The sequence below is a fragment of the Amblyomma americanum genome, chromosome 1 (genome assembly GCF_052857255.1).
Source record: "Amblyomma americanum isolate KBUSLIRL-KWMA chromosome 1, ASM5285725v1, whole genome shotgun sequence".
Lineage (NCBI taxonomy): Eukaryota > Metazoa > Arthropoda > Arachnida > Ixodida > Ixodidae > Amblyomma > Amblyomma americanum.
This window is the reverse complement of record NC_135497.1, coordinates 254,995,505-255,019,516: the sequence shown is the minus strand read 5'-3', so window position 1 is coordinate 255,019,516 and position 24,012 is coordinate 254,995,505. Positions and strand designations below refer to the sequence as shown.

At 43.5% G+C, this 24,012-nt stretch overlaps 2 protein-coding genes across 2 annotated transcripts in view; one reads left to right on the top strand and one right to left on the bottom strand.

Moving 5' to 3' along the window:
- Positions 1-4,550: 4,550 nt before the first annotated feature.
- LOC144114952 (uncharacterized) overlaps positions 4,551-24,012 on the bottom strand; it is a 49,131-nt gene continuing 29,669 nt past the window's right edge. Inside the window, exons 5-8 of the mRNA XM_077649015.1 lie at positions 22,033-22,141; positions 11,901-11,952; positions 9,087-9,135; positions 4,551-6,967 (exon numbers count right to left, since the gene is read on the bottom strand). Of these exons, the coding sequence (XP_077505141.1) occupies positions 6,363-6,967; positions 9,087-9,135; positions 11,901-11,952; positions 22,033-22,141 (815 nt within the window). The 3' untranslated portion in view covers positions 4,551-6,362. The remainder of the gene's footprint in view (positions 6,968-9,086; positions 9,136-11,900; positions 11,953-22,032; positions 22,142-24,012) is intronic.
- LOC144116434 (uncharacterized) lies at positions 16,728-20,241 on the top strand. Its single transcript, XM_077651174.1, has 2 exons — positions 16,728-16,787; positions 19,177-20,241. The coding sequence occupies exons 1-2, from the start codon at positions 16,728-16,730 to the stop codon at positions 20,038-20,040; spliced, it is 924 nt and encodes a 307-aa protein (XP_077507300.1). The 3' UTR covers positions 20,041-20,241.

Here is a 24,012-nt window from a genome sequence, read left to right as displayed (position 1 = left end):
ACGTAAGCGTCTACGAGAGATCGGCGAGCCAAAACCCACAAACGACGCTTTTTCACTGGGAACCGGCAGTGGCGCCATCTGTTTTCGGCAGCGGAAAGCGTCACGACAAGGTCGCCGAGGCGAGCGTTGCAAGGAGCGCGGGCCCTTTGAATATGCCGTTCCGGCCGTTTCGTCTGCTTCAACTGAAGCGCTTACAACATTTTCGGCTAACTGAGCGGGAAAAATATCAGAACAGCTGATTTAACGAGGCTTTACCTTTCAAAGAACATTGTTTGCAACGCTCGCCTCGGCGGCCTAGTCGTGACGCTTTCCGCTGCCGAAAACAGATGGCGTCACTGCCGGTTCTCAGCGAAAAAGCGTCGTCTGCGGGTTTTGGCTCGCCGATCTCTCGTAGACGCTTACGTTTTCGCATCATGTGCGCCTGAACTAAGTAAGTACCATTGTCAAACTTGCTACGATACAAAAGTTACCATAATACGCAAGCTCTGTGTGCAGTTTCACCGCAAACGAGCCAGCGGTTGAGGCGAGGAAATTTTTGAAAGTGTTCACGATAAAAACGCACAACACTGTATATTCTTGATAGTCCAGAAACACGCTCAGGGTCGCACCTCTTTTAAGCTTCTTAGTCTTGCATCCTTTCTTCTAATCGTCAGGCAGGAAATGCTTGCTGCAAACGACCGAATAGCGTGACGTGATGTTCGGCACCCAGTCCTTTCTGGACATCATTTGCAGCCACTCCACTCTCAAATCGTTGTCACTAGGAATTTCATGGAATGAACCCCTGGCACTTTCAGCTTCGCGTCTGATTTGCACCCCGGCACACAGCAGTATGCCATAGCTCATGGCACACGCGAAACGATGCGCAGACACCCCAGTAAAAAAAAAAAAAAAAAAAAAAAACATTGGAACCAATTGGATTTCCAACTGGTTCCAAATGGACCTGTTTAGTTTCCAATTGTACCAGTTCAGTTTTCAACTGGTTCCAAATAGCATGGTGTTCCAACTGGTATCCATTCGGACTAACCAATTGGACCAAATGGGATTCAATAGGTCTTACCCATTGCATCCAATTGGTCTGCCCATCTGCACCCACTGTATCCATATGAATATTTGCATATTTTATAAGCAAGGCAGAACTTATCCGGTTCTTATAATAACAGCTATCAGCAACTTAACCTACTAAATTGTATTCATCTGCACCCCCACTGCGGTCAATATTAAATAACTTCGCTCAGTGGGCAAGCACCACTGGCCCCAGCATGAGAGCCTCATAAATGGGGCATATAAGCTGGAGCAGAAGTGTGTTCTCTGGATGTACATATTGAGCTAATATATGCTACAGGAGTCTGAATTTGTAGTGTTTCTCGGGTGATGTATGCATGTCTGTTGGCCTTGATTTCACAAAAGTATGCGAACTTCAATTCCACAGTAAAAATGTTGATTGGCGCCAGGCACAGTTCTCCCTGCAGTCCTCTAAAATCAGTTTTCCTTCTGCACATTAATTTGTTAAGTTGCAGGGATAGTTCTCGCTCTGCATATTTTGTGAAACTTACATGTGAGTTATATTTTGTGAATGTTACCAGAGTGCAGTAAATGCCTGGCCTAACGGGTCCAATTTATCAGGTGGCTAAAAACACAAGTGGAACCAATTGGAATGTCCAGTTGAAACCAATTAGAATGTCCAATTTTTTTTTTTATCAGGGCGTGTTGATGGCCAGGAATAGCAAAAAAAAAAAACAGTCGACGTCCTTCAACAACAGTGCTCACCATTAACAGATATATTTGTAGAGGGACAGAGACTTAGTCCCCTACAAATTAAACGGAGCATGACGCAGATGAAGCGAACAGGCCAGGAACCAGGAATTGACTGTCTGGATTCTACTTTGCACGAGGCCCCACGTAGCCAGTGCGAGCGCATGTCACGAGCCGAGGCGGCGCAGCACTGCTGGTGGTGATAGTGCCGCTACAGGGCTCGTGTTTTACAACAGCGTACCCAGCTTCCCCCAATTAAAAAACAAACAAAACAATAAGTCCAATTAGGCATACAATTTTGCTCCAATTGGAACCAGTTGGACCAAATAGGTCAGCTAACTGGGCTCAAATGAACCCAACAGGGTATAGTTTATTTGGTTTCCCTACTTCCAGTTGGGCATTACAATTCGTTCTGCATTTCCAATTGGATTACCAATCTGATTCACGAGGTTCAAATTGGTTTCGGCACTCCCAGTTGGATCGCCCTAGAACCCAGAAAACAAAATGGAAGCTGATCTCAAAATTGAAGCTTCCAATTGATTTTCTGGGTTCCAACTGGAAGCTCAAATTGGCTCCAAATGAGCAATTCAATAGGTAAGGTAATTCAATAGGTAATTCAAGTGGAAGCCAATGATGTTATAATGGCCTACCACGTGCTACGATGGTCCGGCCGAGGAAAAAGAACTCGCGCCGGCTTACGCGCAGTCTGGTTTACGCCTGGCTGAGTCGGCCTAGTAAAAAATAATTCTGGAAACCAGGCAATGATGTCCGTCTCGTTTTCCTACGCCGCAATGTCCTTCACAGAGATCTACATATACATATACAGCTCTCTATAAAAAGAGAGCACTGAACAAATCATTAATCTCCTGAATTCTTTTCATCATTTCCACCATAACTGTGAGCATTCTTAACAAGGAAGGACTACAGACACCAAATTTTTGTTTGCGTGTTTTCTTTCAAACGATGCATCAGGCAGTGGTATACATGGAGCCCTCGTGGTGTTCTCCTGCAGCCCCTAAATAATTTATAATTGAATTTCTTCTTGACGCTGTTTTGGTTTCATCAACCGAAAGATGGCTGTTGTCGTGCGCGGCTGGCTTGGGCACATCCGGAGCCCCAAGTAATCACGTACGGAACGCCGCCTGTGTGTGTACAAGAGTGCGTACGCTGTGATCCATTTCCTTTTGACTCCACATGGAACTAATGAGTCAAGCGGAAGGCGACGGAGGGGAGTTCGGGGTGCGCAGGCGACCCAGCTTGGCCGGGCCCCATTGTTCGCAGCCCCGCTCCGAGAAGCAGCAACGAAGATGCGCGACGCCTTTCATCCCTACCGCAGCGACGCTGCCCAAGGCCATTACCCGGGCGGCGGTCGTTCAGTGTGTGGCTAGGAGGCAATTTTGGAGACGCGTTCCTCATGTTCACTGTGAGCGCTTATGACTGACAGGCACTTCCTGTGCACGTGGGGGCATCAAGAAAAACTGGGGAGCGGTGGCGCCTGAAGTGGCCCCTCGGGGAAGGCTTTCGACAATCTGTGCGGTCCTCGCATGCTCTTTAAGCGAGTAAACATGCCGCCCCGCGGGGGAGGATGGAGTGATCCGAGAGGGGAATTGTTAGTATTCGTGACAATGACCTGTCCCCTCTCCCCAATCTTTGATTGGGCGTGTTTTACTCTCCTCTGTCTCTTTTTGATTGTTTTCCTTTTCCATGTGTTTTATTGGATGCGTTTTCCTTTCCCCGGTCCTTGATTGGATGCGTGCTTGTGTTTTGACCTAATTGGTTGGTGTCCCCACTGAGGGCGGGGACTTAGGGATTAAAAGAAGACGTTTTGGTGGGACTGGGGGTTGATTTCGTCTGGTCACTCTGCGGATCAATCACTATGTACATAGTTGTTCTCCTTGTTGTACCTTCCGTTCTGTCTTAACTATTTTATTTGTGATTAAACAGTTTACTTCCTGAAGTTCCACGAGTAATGTGACTGAGCAAGTTTAGAACCTCAAGACGTCGGCATCCAACAACTTCTACCTTTCCCCTTCGGGCTGACATCAAAGAAGAGAAAGGGGTAAAAGGAACACAACTGCTGTGGAGTGTAGCTGAACTTTAGGTCATGTGAGGAGGCATGAAAAAACTGCAGCATAACTTTCTGTTCATTTGGAGCCCCAAACAGCCAAAAAATCAATCTATTGCAAACGACAGCAAATAAAATATTTATATTAAAATACTAACCGCGCTACAAAAAGATGAGCCAATGTTTAAAAAATCTGGAGCATTTTGCGAAAATGAAATTGACGAGATGTAGCTAACGGATGACTCAAGTAGGCTTATTCACTTTTTAAATGTTGGCTTAAAATCAACTTGCCCAGAGCGCCTCAGCAGCTCTTCAAACAGTTACACAATATCTGCTTATAGGTTCACAATAAAAGCCAGCTTTTCCTTTGGAATGCTCTATCTGGCAAAATCTAGAGAAAACAAATGTAACAGAAACAGTAGCATAATACAGTAGAATCTCGATGATATGATCACATCTGACAGAAATATGTAAAATTCCGTTGCAGGAGTGCATTTTGTATGATGAGCAGAATTTCGGATGTTCAGAGCACTCCTGCACCACTACTGACGACACGAATATGTGAGCCGCTATCACACCCTCGAGCACTAACACTGCCGGCACATCGCCAACACTATGATCGCTAGTCCAGTGGTACCCACTGCGATCAGCGAGCAAAGGCGCACAACCTACACATTGCCAATGTCACAAGTGAGCAGTGGAACGGCAGTAAATAATTTCCATTGGCCACAAGCAGGTCTGATAAGAATATTTTTTGCAATCTCGTGAAGTTCATTTTATTGAGATTCCAATGTATTTCCAACAAACATATGTGTGGTCCAGAAGTGAACTACTGCACCAATGCTTCCGAAGGAACACATGACACACAGTAGTGAGAATAACATGAAACGTTCCTGCTTGCAAACTTGGGCAATTACAGGATTCAGAACATGGTGGATGGTTACACACACGGTCAGATAAAATAAAAATTGCACTGCTGTGTTGCAGATATCACAAATGTCACTAATTGCACTGCTATGTTGCCAATATCACAATTTAAATATCACACTTTGTCAGGTGACGATATAACGTGGTTTCAGCTCTGTGAAGACACTGATCACCGGTTCATAGGTAAGTATGTAGCAATCAGCAGACACTAAATACTATTACCCGTAACCCTGGCAGTGGAAACAAGCTTGGTTACCTTAAAGGGGTGGAGACACCAAATTTTTCATAGTATGCTCTCACTTTGAAGTGATGCACAGGACATTAGTGAACATGAACGACAATATGGAATTTGCCAACGCTTCATACATAATTTATAACTGAATTTCTTCTCCCATGCAGTTTCAATTTCATTAGACAAAAAATGGTAGTGACACTGCAAGTAGATATGACATCACAGGGCAAACCAAAACTCCAATATAATTGCTGCTTTGTTGTTTTGATTCACTTCAACTCTCACACTAATCTGTTCCAAAAGCCAGAATGGCCGTGACTGAACAAACAGCTATTATACTGCAGTTTTTCTTTGTCCCATGCAACAGCACACATAGTTGTGATGCCACAACTGCCATCCATCTGTTGAAACTGAATTGAAACTACACGGGGGAAGAAATTCAAATATAAATTATTTACTGAACAGAAACAAATTCCATGAGGTGACCATGTTTAATGATGTCCGATGCATCATTCCAAAGCAAAAACACACAACAAAAATTCTAACCTCCACCCCTTTTAAACACCTACAAACAGTTAAAGGCTCACACAATGCACCATGAGAGATTTACAGACTAGCAAATGACTAATTCTTCATAAAAATAATGAAGCGTACATTTATCGAATGAAACGACACCCAAAAGAACAAGCATATGCAGGCTATACCAGCCAAGCATGACCAAATGAGCACTGTAGTACAAAAGGTCTAACCATGGCAAGTTGTGCTGCACCAACTACAAACAACACATAACTGAATGCAATTCCAAAAGAAGTACGACTAGAGTCAAAATTTAAGGCAGCCTGCTTTTTTTGGCTGCCAAGAAAACCTTTGTCCAAATTTCTATCACACTCAGGACTTTTTGAAGGACCATTTCTCTCCTACTTTTTTCAGGAAACTTCGCATATTTCGAATGCATAATGTACGCAAAGTAAACATGCAGAGGAAATGCCAAACAATTTTTTAGAAGTAATTTTTCCAAACCCTTGGGTGGAGATTTGTGTTAGGGGAAAAATCAACACCCTTCACACCCATGGGTAATAGGGTTTGCTTGCAAAAACAGAACTGTTAAACGATAAATATCAAAGAGAAACTCCCAAACATTTCTACCCAATAAACACATTTTTTGTTCACCTCATTTTTCACTTGGAATATTTCATCTTCCAGTTAGAAACGACAGCAAAAAAATAAATGTGAATGAAAGTATTAAGCTGTGAAGTGACCATGAAAAGTGGAGTTGTAGCACAGCACATACATCAGAAGAATGAAACCTATCACCAGGTGGTATGCCTCAATTTTTTCCCCTCTTACTAATGCACATCAATATGGGGGCAAATCTCAAGGGCGCAGCTAGGTATTAGTGGGCAAAGGCTCCTCAGACGCCTGCTTGCAGCGAGTTTCCTCCAGCTTGGCAATCCAGGCACGCACATCCTGTGAGGTGGCCTTGTAAGACTGGCCGCGCTCACGCAAGAAGCAAATGTTCTTAATGCTGTATACTGTGCGGGGCACGCCATGCACTGATATCTCTACGACAAAGAAGGAGGCAGCCTCATACACATCTTGTGTAGTGCGCAGCACAGGCACAAACTTTACATCCAAATTCTGTGGTAACAAACAAGGTTCAAGTACGCGCATTGCAGAATCAATGCTCGAGCGCACAGTATCACAGCCCTTACCGCTCAGTTGCAATCCACGCACGAGACCATCACTTGTGATTCCGCAATATATGGTGCACAACTGCCAAGTGTTGAGAAACGAGCAGATAAACTTTATCAGCGAATGCACAGACGCCAGTTCCAAATCTAACAAGGGCTGGAGTTCATGGGTCTCGTCTGAGTGAAAGGGCACTAGTGTGTTAAGCAAGTAGCAACGGTGGCCACTAGGTGTCAGTATGCTGCCCGGTGGAGGTGGCACACTGGACTGGGGATCAGCATGGGCTGGCCCTGCTCCTAACCCTGTGAAAGACAACTCAGTAAGAGAGAGCTGCTGACACTCCTTTGCAAAGGACTAACATAACAAACTGCGCTTATAAATTACAATCGAGGAAGTTTAGGCACCATGTACCTCAAACAGAAAACTGAATAAAGATTGAAGATTGACTGTCCTGTGTGAAATGCCAATTGCCAGTGACAGCCAGGCCAGCTTTTATCTGTCAATAGAAGGCACCAGGATTCAATACGAAGCAACCATGACAGTGCCACTACGAGACACTACATCCATAGCTTTTGTTCTTGCTTAAATCCTCTCCTTTTGAACCCTGGTGCAAGGTCCAATTTCAAAGCGCTGGGCAAAAGGTCAGGTCTTACCAAAGAAATGACTGTTTAAATGCATTGTGCTTTATGATACATAAGAAACTAAGGCCATCATGCACCAAACGAAAGGTTAATGTGTCTGCAATGTGGGAAAGAGCTAACACATTTTTCAAATACAAGTGACATTAACGAGTACATTCATTTTCTCCCAGGAATAATCTAGAGTGCAACAGGATATGTTAATCATGAAATCGTGAGAAATGGTTTTTCCTTAGTCAATCCAGTTTTGTGCAAAAAAATAAAATTCTGGTTTATGGTGACCCCAGCTCCACATAATTAACATAAGGCTTCTCTTGTTTTGCGAGAATAAAATTGTGTGTGTGAGCGGCTGATCCAAAGATGACATAAAATCATTTTGATGGAATGTTCTTGATTTCGACATAATTTCCTCTCCAAGATGGGCTTTGCTAGGCACAGCTTACTAGTCTCTACAGTCTCATGCAATCTCTACAGGGCATGATAACTTTCTTTATTTCCTTGTTGCAAGTTTTCACAGCGCACAAGTCTGCTCTCCTGCTGCCATTAATTCCGACATTACTCGGACACAGCAGAATTTTGTTATGTCCTTGTGATGAGACTCTTGTAATGCTGTGTATAGTATCACCAAGTAACAGTGTGACTGCATTTCCAGGGTGAAGTGCTGTGAGTAAACTAAGAGAATCATTGTAAACAACGCTGTTCTTGATTTTACAATTTGTAATTTTTTCTATGGCGATACTGACGGCATAACATTCAGCAGTAAAGATTGTTGCGTACTCTGGAAGCCTTATTGTTTAATGACTTTCATTCTCTGAAGGCACTGCAACACTATGTACATGAATAAATGAAACAAGCAATAAAGGTACCAGAAAAAACTACTAATCCAAAAAAAGGCAGTGCATTATCTACTGGTGCCCATGACACACTTCACAATAAAAAGAAAGTGATTTTCTCATTCATGTGGTCAACTCTGCGATAGTTAAATCACAAAAGGTAATCTAGTGCTGCTACTACTCATTTCAGTGCTATATAAGCAGTAGTAGTAGTATTAGTGGTTTATTAAAAATGACAATAAGAATGAAGGAAAAGATTTTTCTTGCCCGGCATCTGTCATCACTATGGGAAGCACCTGAGCTGGGGCAGCGGAAATAAAGGGATAGCAGGCAGACTGGAGAAATGAAATGAAAGAGGTGAGGGGACAGGCAGAAAGGATAGGAGGGAGAAAGGTACAATACACAAGTATTCTATTTACACAACAACATGTACAGGTCGGGCATGTGTGATGTAGTGCTATATAAAAGGCAATGGTCTTCACGATAGATGCACCTATCTTGTGAGCAGATGTTTACTAATAGCAGCGGTGGAGATGGCCACAAATGTGTTGGGAGTAGCTTAAGGATGCTCAGTAGGAAGATCCTGACACTGAGAAATACAGCGAAAATGCAAGTTTATACTCACAAAAAATAATAATACTAATAAAACAAATGCTCCTCAACTAAATGACAAAAGACCAAGTACATCACAGAACACAACAGGTAAAGCAGGAAACTCAAAAACATTGACAGAAATTGCCAAGAAAATTAGAATACCAAACTGAAGACTTCTCATTCATGCTCATTTCGTTTCCCGTTTACTAACAGTACTGTGAAGTACTATAGTAGTCTTATCGAAAATGACATTTTAGCCACTTCTGTTGCAAGAACATCTAAAATACTGTGCAAATAGCAAGGTCCTGTTGCATTTCTCTGAAAAAGCCTACAGTGACCCTAAGCTCTATACGTACCATAACAATGCTCCATTGCCTTGTGTGGGGTATGCACAGAGTAGTCCAGCTGAAAAAAGAAACAAGTGCACTCATTTCAGTTAAGAGAGTACATATATTAATGCAAGACTTTCTGAACACGAAGTTTACAGAGGCTCACCATACTTTCTAATCCGTGTACACAAACTAATTGTTCTGATTATATTATGCACACGCTATTTTAAATGGGTCCTCGATTTATTTTTTTAACCTAATCATCAACATACGCACACGCAAGGACATTTTTTTTTTGCACAAAGATGAGTACTGTCTAGTTGCTTTGTTTACATTTACTAGTTTGAAATAGTTTGAAAAGTTCTGTGGTATTTATATTATTAAAGCAATATATATATATAATGGTGCAAAGCATGTATCCTATGGCTGTAGTGCACACAAAATAGCAATAAATGTGATTTCAAGCAATACATGAAAAAAAGAGCACACAATTAGAAGTGTGCTAACAGTACTTTTCCCAAACCGAATTGGATATGAATCGAATAGCAGTACAACCGAATCAAACAATATAAAAATATTTTTACAAATATGAACTTGTGAAAATATCCGAACAAAAACAAATCATGTAAAACAGTGAAGCGTTAGCAGCGGCGCTACAGTACAGCGCTAAATTCTAGAGTTATAGCTACAGCTGTTGAAAGACGCAAAACAGATCTCCCCTGATGGGTCGCAACATCAAGGTAGTATATGAACTATACGACCATCAAGTTACACATATAGCAAAAATACTTTTTGCTTTTGACAGAAAAAGACAAAAACCACTAGCACCATGAGATTGGGGAGAGCTACATATGAGCCATTGCCATAGGTTGACGGACTCACTCAGGCTCACATTCAGATCATGATCTGAGTGGTGAGTCCAGGCTCAGGCTCAGATCATGATCTTCGTTATCGTGATGACGGTGTGCGCTTAGAGTCTTTTTCTCCTTCTCATTTCCTGACAGCAGACGAAAAGAAAGATTACTGCTGCGACCAAAGACGCTTGAGGGTGAGGCGGCGTGGCGATGTATGTGGGTGACCGAGGAAGATTCTGTGGAAGGAAGGAAGACGGCGTTTTGCCCCTTTAATTTACGCAGATGCAGTAACGAGCCACGTGGGAATGTTTCGGAGGCTTTGATAAAGTTTCACCGTGTCTCTGCGCAAGGATCCCTTGTCGTGCCTCGATCTCATATTATGCAGTGCGATCCCATGCCGACGTGAGTTGTGATTTGTAATGAGTGAGTGAACCCAAATGAGCAGCGAGTAAAAAAGAATGCGTGAGCCCAAATGAGTCGTGAGTCAAGATGGGTAAGAGTCCAAACGAGCCGTGAGTAGAAATCAGTGAGTGAGGCCAGATAAGCCGTGAGTTTAAGTGAACCGTGAGTCGCAAAGACTGGTTCCCACCGGATTAGTCTTGAGTCTGAGCTTGAGTGAGTTGTGGGCCTACACGAGTTTGAGATCATGAGTTCAAGTGAGCCCGGGCATCTGTGAGTTTGAATGAGCCCGTAGGTATGACCAAACTTTTTTGAGTGAGCCCGAGTGAGCATTCAAGATTTTGCCGAGGTACGGCTGCGGCCTCCAAGACCAAGCATCTGGCACGCTTTGCTGAATCTGCCTAAAACCTACGTCTTCCAATCTTGGAGGCCATGTTTCTACGTTACAAACACCGCCACACAAATGAACCCAGTCGTGGCACTGGACACACCTTGAGCATAACAATTGCAGCATTATAGTATGCGGCATCAGTGTGGGACACGTTTTTGGAACAGTAGTAGAAAAAAAAATATGATGGGCCTTATTCGAACTTCCTGACAACTAGTCAAACAGTATGCGAAAAATTGAGAGCACACTCTATTTGTTTCAAATATATATTGAACATACACTAGTTGATTCATTTGCTGGATTAAACAGGAAGATATTCGATTCAGTATTCAAAATTTTCAAACATCTGCACATCTCTACACATGATCACCCAAAGTGTGTGACACATGACAGTGGCAGCTCTGCCCTGAAAAATACTTTTGAGAGATGCATTTAAAAAAAGTTTCTCAAAATGTGGTTTATATTTTGTGTGATGGTTACTGTAATTTTCCTTTCCTGATAACCTCCTCATGGTTAGCGTGCCTTAACTCTCCTAATATCCTCCTCAAAACGTTAAATGCGGCCATATTTATGTACTTGAGTGTGACCATGGCCAGCTGCTGATCCACCCTTCCCCTCCAAAATCTCTACAGCAGCTGCCACTATAAAGCCTTATAGAAATTTTTAACTAGCCAGTCAATCGAAACAACATTAAAAAAAACAGAATAGGTATTGCACTTCATGACTGAAACATGGAGCAACATTGAAGCACTGTTAAGCTGCAGGAGGTAATAAATTTCATGAAAAGCCATTTTTTATACAATACGCATGAACTTATTGCGCTAATCAAACAAATAATTTCAAAAACTGTTGCACAACAATTCTGGTTACACAACAGTGAGACTGGCTTGCTGCAGCCGCACCAAAATGCTGTCATTATGGGGAAAGGTCTATGTATATGAAACAACATTTTTGTGCTACTAGATGGCACCACTGCATTTTTCTCCACAACAGACTGCTTAAATCGTGGCCAATGAACCTTTCACGGTGACAGGGGTGGCAAATAGTTGGCGGGAAGTGCACTTCTGGCTACTTATGAGAGACTGCACCATGGCAAACTGTCACAAACATAAAGGATAAAAGCCTATTAAATATACTGCAAATGGGCAGGACTCCTCAAAGATACATCAGTGAATATAATATGGTGGAAATTACACGCACATTTTTTAGCTGTTCAGGTCTCATGGCAACCAGCTTGGGCGAAACAGGACGCCTGGAGAAAGATAAAGAAAAAATACAGTGGCACTTGAAAGCAGTCTTTTTTTTCCCCTGTAATGAGGCTGCTACCAAGTTTACTTCAGGTAATTAAAAGAGAAAGGGGGGGGGGGGGGCAATAAATAGACAAAGCAAGCAAAAGTCCACTCATTTGCAGGAACATATGACAGGAAGTATGTCTGAGCCCTTTTTGAGTACTCATGTGTTTGAGCACTCATGCCACTAAACCTGTTCGATTTGGCTGCGTGGGTTGGGGCTGTTTGGGATTATTAGGCAATATTCGGGTAGTAATGATCACCCATCCCCAGGCCAGTTCCTAATAACTGTGAACTGTTTGTTTCTATAATTTGGCACGAGCCCCAAAGTCAGGCAATTGCAGTGAAGAAATGATAAATTCACTTCTGACCCCTCCATCTAAAGCAGATAGGGCCGTGTTTAGCATTCAAGACATTATTGAAGATATGCTTGAGTTTGGGGATGTAGACAATGCGGGGGAAGTAATTCGTCCTGCATTGTGTTCTGACCACAGCAGCTATGTGGTGGAATTCAGTGACAGCCGCCTTGTTTATTACATGGCAGGCTATGTCGCAAGGAAGTTTGGAGTTAAGAATGCCTGCAAAGAATGTGCATTATGTCTAATGAGTAGCAAAACAGCAGCTGTGCACAACACAAACAGCACATTCGCTGCACACCTTGATAAAGGAGGTCTCCTCTACCCATGTGAGAGGCTCGGCAAACTTGTGTCTGTTTTGGAGGATGCCTTTACGATGTTTTTCTCAAAGGAGAAGCTCCATGCATTCAGTGTGCATGATTTTGTAACCTTTTTGCGCAGCCTAAGATTCGACACTGTTGGCTGCGAGAAGCACTGCAAAGAACTCACTGCCAAAATCATACAGTTCTTTGTGGTGACACGGCTGCATTTTTTTACCAAGGCTCTTAAAGGGACTATGCAAGGAATTCAAAGTCGCTTGTAAATGTTTTCTATGTTTAGAAATGATGCTAATGAGCATTCACACCAAGCATAAGTCTTCGGAACTAAGCCGGCAATTTATAATAAATTTTACAAAAACGTGTTTTTTTAAATTCGTGGGCCAATTGGTGTGCTCGTAGTGACCGATTTTGGAACTGAAATCGTGGAAGAAAGACGTCACTGTACCATGACGTCGCCAGGCCACCCCACGCTGTCATTCGCTGGAGCCACGGCAGCCACGACGTCACGGGCACACTTCCGGTAGCCGTGAAAATCGTCTGCTCGTGCCGCCGCGCGACCCTCTCGGGCAAGCGCGGGCCAGGGCATTGTCTTTGCGCATATGGTTTCAATTTTCCTTTGCCGCCTCCTTCTGTCGGGAGTTCCGGAGCCACTTGCACGGCTCTTCGTGGGCACGCATAGGGCTCGATGCCCATCACGGCCGCAAGAGCGAGCAGTCGCACCTCGAGGTCCGGGTTTATTACTGTAACTACAACAGACGACAAGCAAAGAAACCTGACGCGGGCGGCTGCGTTTTTATGGAGGAAAAACGGTAAGGCGCCCGTGTGCTGTGCGATGTCAGTGCACGTTAAAGATCCCCAGGTGGTCGAAATTATTCCGGAGCCCTCCACTACGGACCTATTTGATCCTCTTCTTTCACTCCCTCCTTTATCCCTTCCCTTACGGCGCGGTTCAGGTGTCCAACGATATATGAGACAGATACTACGCCATTTCCTTTCCACCAAAAAACCAATTATTATTATTATTAATCCAGGAAGGCAGAGAGAGAACGGAGATATGCCGCCATGCCGCCGACGCTGCTGCTGGGGGGCTAGGAGCGACAACCGGAAGTTGCAAAGCGAACGTCATCTGATGACGTATTCAAAGGCAGGGCCCAGTCCCAGACCTGTTTTCTTTACTTTTGTCTGGTGCCCCGCGTGTACGAGTTGAGGGGGGAGAGAAGGAGCGTAATTTTCAATCGTCTATATCTTCGTTGTAATTGATGCTAGCTTAAAAATCCTTGCGTTGGGGTGACGAGTGATGAAATGCCTATCTCTCGTCTGCTTTACGTAATCTCAATTAATTTATTGCATAGTCCCTTTAATAAGGAAAGGGCTGCACAGAGGGAGCGGCAAAAGCTTTTAAAGCTTCGAAAATGCCACTGAATGCCCTTTCACTCTTTTTTTTTTACAATTCTTGAAGTCTGTGAGCAATAAACTGACTTCCTGATAGATACTTATGAATTTATGTTGGTGTGTACTTATTCTGCTGGTATGTGCTCAGCAAACTATTTTCCTGAATCCGATGGTTTCTCTGAAGTTTCCTGCTTATAAATAATAGTAGTATTCTTGGCTGTGAAATGCTTCGCTTTAAGACAAGCTGGAGAAAAAAAAGTTGAGAATCTCTTAGGCGAGGTACGCTAGCCCGATAACAGTTAATTTGGTAAGTGGCGCTTCTAAGGCTTTATAAGCGTAGCATAACAACACTCGCGTTAATCACGTGGGGATAATAAGTTTGAGCATGTTGACATTTCAAGTCTCTTGATCGTGTTGTACTAGCTGCCTGAGCACTGTTTCAATAATGCAAGAATGTTAGCACCTGCTCATGCACAACCTTCCTTGCTACTATGCATGAATCGCGAGTTCGATGGCAATTAGCAGCGCCTCTGGATCAACATATCTGGGCGTAAAACAGCACCATTAGTGAATGACTGCTCTGAATAAATAGCTGTGATAACTCCCGGGAAGGAAGGTGCCTGTCTACCTTTTGCGTGCCCCAAAACAGGCTACGCTAGCCACGCAAGTGAGAGCTACGTAGTCGGGTACACACGACCCTTATCAGCCTAATACGTTTCTCCCGTCATGAGGTGAAGCTGTTAGACAATTTAATCTGCCGAATATGCAAAGACAATGCAAAAACAATGCCCAGCAATTGTGTACTTTTAGCAGAAACGCGGTTGCGCGAGCCCGCTCTCCGTGCTTGCGCTGCATCGGTGTTAGCTCCCCTCCAGCTAGTGGCGCCACCTAGGCACTTCATCGCTAAACTGAGCCCTCCGTCACTGGCGCCCGTCACACTTCCCCTCACGGAGGAAGGAAACCTTTCCTTCTTTCCTCCATGCTTCCCCTTCCAAAAGGCGCCATCTTGGATTGAAATGGATTTAGGCTGCAGTTGGATTGGCTTGATATATTTTCGGTACCTAATTGTTGCCAGTAGAGGTTCCTGCGATCTCTGACACTTCCGAGGTGACAGCCGGATTGTCATCGCCGTCAACTTGCTTTTGTCACGAACATTGTCGCGGGCAGTTATCGCTTGTCCCGTACGTTGAAAATTGGTTGTTGGGGAAAGGAAACTGTGCAGAAGCTATCTCACATCTCGGCGGGAAGGGATAAAGGAGGGACTGAGAGAGGAAAAGAAGAAAGAGGATGGAGGACTCCGGAATAATTTCAACCACCTGGGGATCTTTAACGTGCACCGACATCGCACAGCACACAGGCGCCTTTGCGTTTCACCTCCATCGAAACGCGGCCACCGCGGTCGGGTTCCAACCCAGGTACTCCGGATCAGTAGCCGAGCGCCCTTACAACTGAGCCACCGCGGCAGGTCTCATACGTTCACCATTCGCCGTTTCGTCACTTCGGTTTCTCTGACCGCGTCGACCGAGTGGCGCTCAGTCTTCACGAAGTTACATCCGTTCGTCGTTTTGTGATTGCGTCCGGCGGTTCTGCCGCTTTGAACGAAAAGTGCTATATCTTAGCGTATGTTTGAAGAGCAGTGTGGTGCACACACGGGTTGTGGACAACATGGCCCCGCCGGGTCTGTCAAAGAAGCGTGCGAAGCATTCCAACTAAATGCGGCGACCTTGCCGTCTAGCGTGTACAGTGAAAGCACAACTTTGGCGCAAATACACGCGCAAATCGTCGCCAGCAAGAGAAATTTTCCGCACGGTAAAATCTGACATTTTCAAGCCGATTTCATCTCAATAAAGTGATTTTTTGTACTTCACGGATTTTTCGGACTGTTCGATTGTTCGGACCAATTTTCGGGTCCCTTCGAGTCTGAAAAATCGGTTGGCGACTGTATGTGAGTGAAGAAGTCATCTGGGAGGAAATAATGAGCAAATGACGTCTGCTAGATGTGATTGGTAGCAGACACCTGTCTCGTGATTGTGAAGAGTGCACTGCCTGCGATTAGAGCTAACAGACGAAAACAGTCGTGCTTTTATATTCATGTAAAAGGCATATTATGTTGTAATGTGAATAAAAAAACCGAAAAGCATAATTTTATTCTTTGAAACCGCTTTAGATCTTCAATTAAAAGTGTTTTGCCTTTTAAAAAGAGGTGTATATTCTTTTCCTTTGTGACCTCAAGACTAAAGATACTAGCACTGTCCACATCATCACACACAACCCACAGTGATATGTTAGAAATTTCTTTCAAGCTGTCCATGGTAACGTGCCAAATCATGCTGACTCCTCACTCCTTGCTTCCCTGCCATGGCTAGAATGAGTAACAGTTTAACAAAACTCTCCAGAGTTCTCTCAATGATGAGGTTATCATCAGGAGTTCATGATCACCAGCCAGGAAACGAGATCAAATCCCAGCCGCAGGAGACCCATTTCGATGAGGGCGAAATGTAAAAATGCTCATGCCTGTGCAATGTTAATGCACATTAAAGAGCTCTAGGAGCTCAACATTAGTAATCCAGAGCCCTCTACTAATACAGCAGCATTTCCTGAAGCCCATGTGCAGCTTTTGGGACATTAAACCTCGCATTTTGTACTGCCATAATCATACGCCGTGCAGATATGGACTTTGCTGGAACTTTCAAGGATTCAGTGCTGCCACCTCCAAAATGGTTGGGCCAAGTTTGTTGTTTTTAGTGTGGTTTAAGACCCCAGGAGTTTGCACAAATTACGACTGAAAGCGGGTCGTCAGATCGAAGAGCTATGCTTCTTGCCCCAGTTAGTAATTAGGATGGCAGTTGAAGTAGCTCAGAGAAGAGCAGTAGCAATGATGACAAAGCATCTTTGAGATGTTTTTGCTAACTGAATGTTTTCTAAACAGTTTCACGAACTGCCGGAAATCATCGGCTACATCATGCCACAGCATGCAACTATTTCTAAGAAAAGGTATAAACATATACACATGCGTACATCCATTCCCATTGTTGAATCGCTCGGTGGTGGGTTCATTCGCTGTGGCACGAATTCGATTCTCCGCTATAAAACTACCCGTGAAATTCTCCATAACATGCGCATTTGTATGCAAAGCAAAATTTCATGGGCATAAGCATTCTTTTGCTGTTACCCCCTATAGTACACTAGAAATTCAAAGATATTCAAGGACCCACAGAAATTCTATCACTCTCAAGGCCCTTGAAAATTACTATTTTTATAATCAAGGGTTTTCAAGGAGTCACATGACCTCAGCAAGTGTGGCAGAGAAAATAGGTAGAATGAACCTAGCAAGTCACACACTTGAGAAGATTACTCCTGGTTTAGCCACATAATTGAGGAAAACAGCACAAAGTGCAACAGTCATGAGGAGCAGTAGTAACAAAATGTAAACCAGCAGTCATCATAACTAAGGGTTTGCCTTTTTGATTTAGACGTCAAAAAAAAAGGAAGAGAAAGAGGATAAAAGCACGCCAAATTCAATTTTAAAAATTCAGTTTTAACTGAGAATAGCTAGTTCGCTTGATACGTGCACCACAGCTAACTGGCTACCGAGTAGGAGCTAATCAGTCAAGGGGAGAAAAACACAGTGCAGAAGACAGGGGCATGGTGAGATTGTGTACTGTTCAATTAAGTAGTGCAGTTGTGCATTATGAAGTATTGCTCCACTACCTTACACTCCTCCACACGCTGGAATACTCCACCTCGTCGTCAAATATCTGCTAGCGTACCACCATCACATGCTTAGCGCAGTTACTTGGTTAAGCATGTGTTTCCTTTGCACGGACCATGCATAAGTGCAATGAGTCATGTTCCAGTTACTGTGACAACATGGCGGCAGTTCCATCGCTGTCGTCTACACGCAGACCATGTGATTCCCCATGCCCTTGCTCAACAACCCAGGAGTAACTTGGCAACCCACCTGCCAGAAATCAACTTCCACTTCTGTTTTTGTTGAACGGTTCTATCATTTACCTTCCTTAAAATTTGTACTGGTGACAGAATTTCATCATGCAATTAAGTGCTGCTATAAGTGTTTTACATGTAATTAATAACCATTAAGGTATTAATTACTGAAAAACCCAATGCAAAAGGTTGACAAAGAAGAAAATATAAGATAAACTTTGAGTTACTTTTAACAGCACAGGAATACCACATCGTGTCACACATAAAAAATGAAAAACGATAAAACACCCATAAAAAATATATTCACCGAGGAAAAAAATTAAAACTGCATATGGAAAGAACTACCAAAAAAAGTGTACCAAAATAAAAAAAAAATAAAAAGTCCAACCCCTAATAATAGTCTAAAGAGGAAGTGAGCAAAAAGATCACATAGCTACACTCAGAACAAAACATTTATATATGGCTTTAAGGAGAGACGCGGCTGAAAAAACCGCGATTTTTTTCCGAAAAAGTCTAGTTTGTTTTTTCTTGCGTTTTGTATTCCTCCAAGCCTCTTCTTTTATGTTCAAAAAAATCAACGCCGATAATCAATGGGAAGTTAGTAAAAAAATGCAATTAAAGCACTCGCAGTGGCTGATGAAAGTGCGAATTTGACCGAAGTTCGGGAACGCAGCACTTCGCTCCACGGCCTCGCCCGCTCTTGAATTTTCGCGGGGAAGTAGGCCCAGCCCTCTTCTACCAGAGGTCGATTCGGGAGCGGCGCACTCTTGATAAAAATATGAAATAAAAAGAGAACAGCTTTTGCGGTTTTGTGCGATTATGGCTATTGCGAAACCGGTGCACCACAAGGCTTTTACTGCTATTAGCAAAAAGGTGCATTCTGCCGCCGAAAACCTTCAACAAGCCAGACAGCCGACTGCAGGCGAGCCAGGATCCACGAACGTCGCAGTCATGTTTGACGGAACGTGGCAGAAGAGAGGCCACAAAAGCCACAATGGTGTGGGCACAGCCATTACTCTTCTGACAGGGCTGTGCCTAGACTTTGAAGTTCTCTCCAACTACTACCTTAGCTGTAGCAGGCACAAGGCACTGGAGGATGAAGAAGAACAAATCTGGCATGCCTTTCACATACACCTGTGCGTGAGAAAAACACAACCTGCTCGGCACATGCGAGGCTGCCCTAAGAATCTGGAAGAGGACAGACCTGCATGCCACACCTCTCGAGTATAAAACGTTCCTGTCGGATGGGGAAAGCAAAGCCTATGCTGCCGTGGCAGAGCTGGAAATCTACGGGAGCATTCCTGTGCAAAAAGAAGACTGCACAAATCACGTCGCAAACAGACTTGGCACTGCGATCCGGAAGGCAACGTTCCCAAGAGGAGAGAAGCTAAAAGATGGAACAATTGCCAAGTTGCAAGGCTATTCCCAAGTTGCTATCGCCAGTAACAGAGGAAATGTAAGGGATATGTTCTGTGCTGTCTGGGCATCCTACTTCCATTCCTGCTCAAGGGGTGGTGCTAGCAGCCACAAATTTTGCCCAGACGGAGAGATATCTTGGTGCAAGCACAAGCGGGCACTAGCTTTGGGTCAGCCAGCACCAGTCCACACTCCCATCCTGAGTGTTTCCCAAGGCAAGGCTGTGCTGCCGATCTATAAGAGATTGACTGATGAGAAGCTGCTGCAGAGCTGTGTGAAAGGACAAACACAAAATGCAGCCGAGTCGCTCAACAGCAAAATCTGGCTGCTGTGCCCCAAGACGAAATTTGCGACACAAACTGTGGTTGAAACAGCGACAGCAATTGCTGTCCTTTGGTTCAACAAAGGGCACACAGGTTTCGAGGAGGTGCTACAGGAGCTTGGCATTCTCCCATCAAAAGCACTGCTTTCTCTAAACAACGAGGTGTACAAGAGGCGTATTTCAAGCATGTCCACAAAGGCGACTGCAGAGGCTAGGGCCCATCGCCGCAACACAACAAAGAAGGCCCGTCTGGAGGAGTCGGCCTGCGAGGGGTCGACATATGGGGCTGGTGCCTTCTAGCTTTGTGCCCTCTACTGAGACATCCTTGCTGGCATTCTGTGCAAATTTCATTAATATTGACTGACTAGTACACTAGTAAGCATGTTTTTTAACTTTCAAACGCGTTTTTCTCTGTTCCTCATTTTGTCCCATTTTTAGAGTTTGTGCACTAAACTTTGAGCACTTTTTGCAGTCCAATAACAATGAAAATTGGCATGGTTATGCTTTAGCATGTCCTGAATTCAAAGAAACTACTTTCAAAGCTTTTACCAAACAGATTCAGTAAGATAATTTCAAAAGTTTTTCTGTTGAGAATGGTAAAACAAACTTCACATTCGAAATTTTTTATAGAAGAGAACAGTAATGGAACACTGTATTTTTATGCTTTATTGAATTCTACTGTTCATTGGGGGCAATATAAGCAAATTTTTAGTGTTCTGTTGTGCTTCCTGTAATCACCAAAGTGTGCACAAACATGCATTGCTTTTAGCATTGTATGTGTGCAAGCAATGAACCAAATGAGCTATCAAAAAACTAAAGGCTGATTTGAGAAGAAGAGCTCAAACTCTTTAAATGGTGCAAGTTTAACTGAGCTGTGACAAAAATTAAGGAAAGTTTTTCCGGGTAGCATACCCCCTTAATTAGGGACGTGCAAATGTTGAAAATGGCTTCAAATATAAATCAAATGTTGTTCAGTAAAACATTTAAGAAAAAAATAAACAGGCAAATATTGTTGCCCCATTTTTTTCTTTGAATATAGTGTATGGTCATTGCAACTGAAATAAAAAATAAAAACCAGCATAACAGTATGCAACCTGAATGTGGTGATGCAAATTGAAGTCCATGAAATGACATATGACTGACAACTAAAAATAGCATGATGGCCAATAAAACATTATTAATTTGGATGTCAAGGGACTGGAAGAAATGCCCAGATTAGCTGAAGACCAATTTATAAAATGCCCCGTGTCCCCGTAAAAAAAAAAAAATGCCAGAAATGCAGTGAAGCTTTATGAGGAGGCTCCCTCACACTAACACCGAAGAGGCTGTGAGAAGCACACAATTTTGTATCTGTATGCTGGAAGAACAACGCAGAGTTAAGAGAGGGGAACCCACATTAGCATTGGAACGGCAAGCCTGCTTCTAAAAAAAGAAATCAATTACCAGCGACGTGCCAGTCAGTGTCCAAAACCGGCACGGGGCAGGGTTCGAACGACGGGTGAATGCACGGACTGACAGCTGCTGTCGCCGTGGGCTAGCGACGAAGCCCAGTAACAAACTACACGGCGAGGAAATTTTTTTGGCCTGGCGATAGAGGCCCTCCAGTCGTTGTCACGGCTGCCATTATGCCCATTTAAGAGGTGCACGGGTCGCAATACGCCATGCAATAGGCGGAATTTTTACACCATCGCTTGCTCCGTTGTCAGCTGATATGTTGACTGGCCCAACTGGAAGCCCCATGCAAAGTTCCGCAAGTGGGCTTTCCCACCTATCGTACTTGAGCAAAACGAGCTGGCGGACCTCACACAATGAGAGTTATGAAGGCGACAGGACGAATGCCATGTATGTCGACATTAAGTATGTAACGCATTATGGAGGGATCAAAGGAAAAAAGCGAGCCCTCTCGCTGTGATTGCTCGAAGTGGGTAGTCGGCAATCTTGTTCACATGTGGGAAAGCCCACTAGCAGAATTTCGTGCGAGGTCAAGCCTAGCGGCGGAGGAATGGCGCCGGAGGAAAAAACTGAAAAGGACATATTTGTATTGTTTTACTAGCACTTAGAACTATGCGTCGGATAATTTGCTCAGATATTGTGGTTTTGCCATGGTCAAATTTATGAAAGTCTGCGCGGTATATGATCGCAGACAAATATTATAAAAGTTTCGAATATTCGAAATTTCCGAATATCAATTTCTTCAATATGACTATGAACCCAATGTCAAACATATTCGATTCGTATTCGAAATTTTGAATATTCGCACACCCTCTTTTAATACATATGTAATATACAAACCTGCTTTCATCATGAGGATCCAGCAATGTCTCCAAGCAATCTTGAACAGTCTGGCTCAAGTTCTCGTCTGGTGATGGACGTTCCTGAATCTCCTTGAGCAGTAGAACATCTACAATTCAATGCAGAGTGCAACATAAAGAGAGAAGGAAAAATTTAAAAGGACACAGGCTAGAAAACTAGCAGTCACTCACAGAACAACCACCCTGCAATTTATATGAAACAAGCTACATGAAAAAGTTTTCTAAAATGATGGGCTGTGGCTGATGCATGTGCACAAAACAAACATAAGCTTAAGCCAATAAGCAAATTTCATACTATACAGTGTGAAAGTCTGACTAAAAGTACCTTTTGATGCTAATTTTTAGCTCATAGAAGTTTGTATTCATCACAAACAGAATTCTTCCTTATTGCACGCAGCTACCTGTATGATTCTGGGGACTGACCCATTGATAGCTTCATTTGTGACTCTTCATGTTTTAGTGTTCTTCACGCAGATTGAAAAAATTCAGCGATTATCATATATATGACATGCTTGGCAAATTATCAGTGCCCCACAGGGAACGCTTATATACACCTTGCATTTCCTTGAAAAATAAAGTCAAGAGTCTGTGCTGCTAAGTGTTGCATGTGTTTCTTCCTGTTGTCTTACCCTTTCACACAGCTAACCCCTTATTACAACTAATACCCTTGCTATGCGGGTGTTTCAAATGCTTTCTAGCCGAATGTTATTCGACTCGACTGCCGAACTTATGCTGCTACACAAAGTTTTTTGACTGCATTTGGTTCAGATGACATTCAGAAGAGAGGCGGATCGGGCTAGCTGGTGCACGTTTGACATTTTTTCGAAAGTGCTAAAACAACACTGACAAACAAGGAACAGACAGGGATGCTGTTCCCTGTCTGTTCCTTTTTTGTCCGTGTTGTTTTAGTCCTTTCGGAAAAAAAAAAAATGACATTCGAGTCGACAGAGCACCGTGGAGACATTTCAGATTTCGGATGCCTTCCAAACGCGAACACAGCCTGCAATAGTCAACAGATGTCACCATCTCTTCGCCTTGCCCATAGGCACGTCGCTCGACTGCTTCAGCTCTGTGGCTGTTGATTCCGATATCCGCTGCTTGATTTTTTCTGCTACTTGTTTAGAAAAAAATTAGGACGCTTAAGCTTCGCATTTAGAATAGATGCGATAGCGCCTTCTCCTCAATCAGCAATCATAATTATCGATTACAAATCACTACCTGGGTTACACACTGCACGACATACTACACCACTACATATCATGCGCACCATTTGTTTCAGTGCAATGACGCCCGATAACACTGCTTTTTCATTCCATGGCTAATTACCATATTCATCTTTGTTTTAATTTTTTTAATGACTATAACATCAGTACACATCCCAAACACACATTACTAAGTCATACACACCACTATGCATTCACTAGGTGCCCGTTCGCACAGAGGGGGTCTTGGTTTTTGAAAGTGCCTGCAAATTCTATTTTAATGAATACCCCCACTAGAGGAACCTCCTCGTCAATTTTGGCTTCATTTGGACCCTCCCTCCATTCGTCGTTAGCTTCGTTTGAAACTTCTGTTTTTTTTTCCGACTGACACAAGACGACGAGCGACGCCGGGTTTCCAGCAGAACGAGCTCCTTACACTATCGCGTAACAGCTTGTGTACTCACTAAATGAGTGCTTGATTATAATAATACACCACTGACCATTTACCGCGTGAGCACAAAATTTCCCCAGGAGTGCGCCATTGAGGACTTCACTCCAGGACTCATTTACATCGTTGAGTACAAACTGCTAGAGCTCGTCAGCACGACATAAAACACAATTTATGCTTTAATTATACTGAATAATCTCTTTTGCATTGGTTGTACCCGCGCTTGTTTACGCAATGCGACAACTAAGCAGGAAGCACAGACATGGCTACCCGTCTGGTAAACACTTGATAGACGGTTTGCTGACATTGC